General features: G+C 39.5%; 1 protein-coding gene across 1 annotated transcript in view; it reads right to left on the reverse strand.

Moving 5' to 3' along the window:
- The window catches only part of DNAH6 (dynein axonemal heavy chain 6), a 349,864-nt gene that overhangs the window by 299,411 nt on the left and 44,731 nt on the right, over window positions 1-5,722 (reverse strand). Inside the window, exon 10 of the mRNA XM_004388248.1 lies at window positions 2,964-3,080. Coding sequence (XP_004388305.1) covers window positions 2,964-3,080 — 117 coding nt within the window. The remainder of the gene's footprint in view (window positions 1-2,963; window positions 3,081-5,722) is intronic.

Here is a 5,722-nt window from a genome sequence, read left to right on the forward strand (position 1 = left end):
GCCTCCACCAGACTGAGTCCAGTACAACTAGATGGTGCCTGGCTACCACCACTAACTGCTCTGACTGGGATCACAACAGAGGGTCCTGGACAGAGCTAGAGAAGGATGTAGAACAAAACTCTAACACACACAAAAAAAGACCAGATTTACTAACCTGACAGAGACTGGAGAAACCCTGAGTGTATGGCCCCCGGATACCCTTTTACCTTAGTAATGAAGTCACTCCCAAGGTTCACTGTTCAGCCGGGGATTGGACAGCCTCATAAAACAAAACGGGTCTAATGAGGCACAGCTGTCCAGGGACAAAGACTAGAAGGCAGGAGGGGACAGGAAAGCTGCTGATAGGGAACGCAAGATTGAGAAAGGACAGTGTTGACATGTCGTGGGGTTAACCATTGTCATAGGGCAATATGTGTACTAACTGTTTAATGAGAAATTATTTGTTCTGTAAACCATCTAAAGTACAAAAAAAAAAAAAAAGAATTATCTATATGAGATCAAATTGACAACAGCAACTCAAAATGTTTGATGGGGACCCTAGGGGACAGTGAGTTGAAGACAATGGTGATGGAATAATTTGGAAAAGGATAGTGAGAATAGCAGCACAACTGGAAGAATGTAATCAATGTCACTGAATTGTACATCTAGAAATTTTTTGAAATGGTATATCTTTGGCTACATACATTTTCACACACACAAAAAAAAAGGTCCTCCAAGGTTGAGAAGGGAGAGTGTTGACATGTAGTGGGGTTGTTAACCAATGTCATAAAACAATATGTGTATGGACTGTTTAATGAGAAACTATTTGTTCTGTAAACCTTTGTCTGAGATACAATAAAAAAAAATTAAAACAAAACAAAAATACCTGTGTGGGGGCAGGGTCCTACATTAGGGAAAGGGAAGGGTATGTCATTTTTTGAAGCCTGATCACGTGGGGATAAAGGGAAGAACAGCCATCTGCTTGCTGGAGAGACCCTTTTCGTGTCACTGCAGCACAGGACACATGCCACCCAAGTGAAGGAAATGAGTCTTCTGGCCAGGAGTGGGCATGGCAGCCCAGTGCTTCTGTGTGGCAGCTGTTGAGGGAGGCTCCAATACAGGGATCTCAGCAGTCTGCCTATCATTGTAAATGTCTTAAACGAAATAGCCTATTTGACAAATCACAGTACAAAAGACTGTTGGAATTGGAAGCAATTCTCAAACTCATGTGCCTTCTCACCTTGGAAATACAGAAGCTGAGCCTCAGAGAGGTAACAGGTTTCCCCAATGTACCATTGCATATTAATTGTAAACCCCAGACTAGAATCTAGAGATCCTAGTGCTATTTGCACCAAAGCATATCAGTTAACAGCAGAAAATACAGACTGATTAAATTACTAATCTATGCACATACACAAATGTGACGGGCAGAATTCTAAGACGGCCCCCAAGATTCCATCCCCTTGCTGTACAAACCTGGTATAATCCCCCTCCTCTAGAGTATGGGTAGGACTTATGAATATGATGGGATGTCACTCCCATGATTAGGTGACATTACATGGCAAAGGTGAGGCGATTTTGTAGATGTAATTAAGGTCCAAAATCAGTTAATTCTGAGTTACTCAAAAGGGAGATTATCCTGGGTAGAACTGACTAAATCAAGTGGAAGCCCTTAAGAGAGAGATGGAACCCTTCCTGAGAGAGAGATTCTCCAGCTGGTACTGAAAAGTAAAAAGCCACACTGTGAACTGTTTATACAGTGGGCCACATGCCAAGGAACTGTGGGAGGTCTTGAGAACCTAAAGGTTGTCCCTAGATGACATTCCACAAAAAACAGGAACCTCAGTCTTATATGTGCATAAGGATGAATTCTTCCAACAACCTAAGAGAGGCTGGAAATGGATCTTTCCCCAGTCAAGCTTCTGATGACACCTTGGCCCAAGATGATACCTGGACTGCAGCCCGGAGAGACCCTGAATTAAAGGACCAAGCTAAGCTCTCCCAAGACTCCTGACCCACAGAAACTGTGAGAGAATAAATAGGAGTTGTTTTAAACTGCTAAATTTGTGGTAATCTGTTACACATCAATAGACAACTAAAACAACAAAATTCTGTCAAATGCAGCATACTTTAAAAGATTTCAAAAATAATATTTACAGTAGAGGGGTTTCTTGGACTCTTATTACAGGGATGCCAAGAAGCCAATTCTAAACTTTGTATAGAATATGTTCTTGATAGTTGTCATGGATTGAACTGTGTCACCCAAAAATGTGTGTCATCTTGGCTAAGCCATGATTCCCAGTATTGTGTGATTTTTTTGACATCTGATGCGACTTTCCTATGTAAATCCTACCTCTATGATGTTAATGAGGCGGGATTAGAGGCAGTTATGTTAATGAGGCAGGACTCAATCTACAAGATTAAGTTATGTTTTAAATCAATCTCTTTTGAGATATAAAAGAGAGAAGTGAACATACAGAGACAGGGGGGACCTCATACCACCAAGAAACAAGAGCCAGGAGAACAGCATGTCCTTTGGACCCTGCGTCCCTGCACTGAGAAGCTTCTCAGCTGGGGACGACTGATGACCAGGACTTCCCTCACAGCCCACGGAGAGAGAAAACCTCTCCCTGGAGCTGGCACCCTGAATTCGGACTTCTAGCCTCCTAGCCTGTGAGAGAATAAATTTCTCTTTGTTGAAGAGAAATCACTTGTGGTATTTCTGTTATAGCAGCACTAGATAACCAAGACAATAGTGTATCTTACCAAGTTCCTGATTTGTCCCAAGTTAAAGAAAATATGCTAACCATTCAGATCGTTTTTACGTAAGTGCAGGGCTGCCCATAGAACAATGCTTTCTATTTTGTATGATCAGTTTGGAGAAGTAGCAACGGCAGTCCTGCCAACCATTTGATAGTAAAACAATTGCTTCATTTTCCAACAAGGTGCTATACGCCAAGGGTGTTGTACGAAGAAACACGCACCAGAAAGTCTTCCAAAGAAGGCTCAAAAAGCAGTGACTCGACTGTCAACATCAGCTCTGTGAGAAACATGGGAATGAGAGATTCATCTTCTTCTTGCTTTTCCAGCAAAGGGGGTGCCTGAAACAAGCACATTTCAAGTGTTATAGAGATCAAAGTACCAACGTGTAAAATAAAAATTTTAAAAAGCTGTATTACAAGAGGCATATATTCTTAAATTTATAAAATTGGCTGATTTTATAATTTTGACACATAGAAAGTCTTTCAAAGAAAATTACCATAGGCTGAAAAAAACAAAGGCAAATATTCAAAGACTCCATAATGTAAAACTTCTCTCTTTAAAAACACTATAAACAAAATGGAAACAACCAACTGGGGAAACATATCAGTCAGTAATATATACAGCAGATAAAAACAGTTGTCACTGACTCAACTCTGATTCATGGCGACCCCCTGTGTGTCAGAATAGAATTATGCTCCGTAGGGTTTTCAATGGCTGATTTTTCAGAAGTAGATCACCAGGCCTTTCTATGAAGGCACCTCTGGGTGGACTCAAACCTCCAACCTTTGGGCTAGCGGTCAAATGCATTAACTGTTTACACTGCTCAGGGGAGGCTGATAATATTTAAATATAAATATACTTAATATACTTAATTGAAATATATACTGATAATAAATAATATTTAAATAGATATACGCTCAAACAGAAATGTACTTAAATAGAAAATGACCAAAGGGCATGATCTGACTATTCTCAAAAGAAAAATACCAATGCTCAACAAACTGCTTCCTTCTCCTCTTCCTCAAAAGTTTACTGAGCGACAATGTTTATCAAATGTTTACTGTGTGCCAGGCACAGTACTAAGTGTTCATGTAATTCCTACATCAACCATATGAAGCAGGTACCACTGGTACTCTCATGAGAAAATTGAGATCTAGAAAGGGTAAGACATTTCATCCAGGACACACTAGCTAGCAAGGGACAGACCAGAATTCAAATCCAGATCTTTCTGATCTCTGGACCTATCTTCTTATCCCTGCTCCAAGGTGGCAATTAAAGGAATACAATGTTAAAAAGCAGTGGTACACCACTTTACGTGCAAGAGACTGACAAAGACTAAAATGAAAGATAATATCTAGTGTGTATTACGGGTAAATGCTCATTCTCAAACACAGCAAGAAAGGCTGTAAATTGACAGAAAACTTTCCACAAAGTTATGCATCCGTATGTATCAAGCTTTAAAAATTCTGCATACTTCTGATGCAGTAATTCCACATCTAGGAATTTCTTCCAGGAAGAAAAATGAGAGGTGTGTGAGAAATGTAAAGGCAAGGATGTTCTTTGCAGTGAGAAAGTGATTAACAATAGGAAATTGTTCACAAGATTTAGATAATGTGAGAATATTATACAGTCATTGAAAAAAATACATACTGACTTCGGAGATTTTTAATAATATTTTACTAAGTAGAAAAACAGGTAATCAAACAGTAAATAAAGTATGATACCTCACCCTGCCCCTTGAAAGTAGCTTTCTTTGGGTAGCAGAAGATTTTTTTCTTTGTACATTTCTGTGTTTTTTTCAAATTTTCTGTATTTAGCATATGTTACGTTTATAATTAGAAAAATGTTACTTTAAAATGTGATAGTATTTAGAAAGAGGAAGAATTGATAATGCAGGGGGAAAGAAAGCAATGAAAAGGGGCGTGTGATTACGATTGAACTTTTGGAGAAAAGGGAAACTAAGGCAAAGTACATTAGGCCTTGAAACTGCATAGTTGGGTTTCCTGGGGAGGAAGTTGAGATGTGGAGGTAGGAAGCTTGATGAAACCAGGTAAGAATATTTTGTTCTGTTCTTAGGTATTCTGGCATGAAGCTATTATTAAGGATGAAGCTAGGGAAAAGCTTATTGGGAAACATGGATATGAGATAATATAAATTATCTCAGCTATGCTGAAATGAAAAGGTCAAATTCATATTACTTCATTTCCAACATCCCAAACTACTCTGTGTCCCTAAGACCAACCTAAGAGGTTAGCCACTCAAAGCACAAACATTTGCTTCTGTGACTTGGTTCTTCTCACCTCTACACCATTGCTCATTTCTTCCATTTATGTCACCTTCCCTCTGCCAGTCTATGCCCATGACAACCCCCAAACTATAAGCTTCCTGGGGGCAAAGATCCTGTCTATGAATATCATCACTGTATGTCCAACACCCAGCATAGGGATTGATACAGAGTAGGTACTTAAGAAAAATTTGTCAAATAAAACACATGAATGAATAACTTTTAGCAAATACTTATGATACTGGTTAAGAGCTCAAGTGCTAACCAGAAGGTCAGCAGTTCGATTCCACCAGTCATTCTTTGGGAACCCTATAGGGCAGTTCTACTCAGTCCTATAGGGTCGCTATGAATCAGACTCGGCTCACTGGCAACGGGTTTGATTTTGGTATGAGAGAGACAGTAACATACTGTCAACACAGTGGATTCTTAGTCTATTAGGTACTTGTCAATATGTTGATTTTCATTCTGTCATTACATCTGTGTATGGCAGGTCTCAACTATGTGAAATCCTCTACATGTTTCTTCTATTTTTCCAATAACAGAAAATAGCATAACTCATAGTACACAGTAAACCAAAACTTGCTGTTGTCCAGTTGACTCCGACTCATAGTGACCCTATAGGACAGAGTAGAACTGCCCCATAGGGTTTCCAAGGAGTGGCTGGTGGATTCAAACTGCTGACCTTTTGGTTAGCAG

This window comes from Trichechus manatus, unplaced genomic scaffold (assembly GCF_000243295.1).
Source record: "Trichechus manatus latirostris isolate Lorelei unplaced genomic scaffold, TriManLat1.0 scaffold00208, whole genome shotgun sequence".
Lineage (NCBI taxonomy): Eukaryota > Metazoa > Chordata > Mammalia > Sirenia > Trichechidae > Trichechus > Trichechus manatus.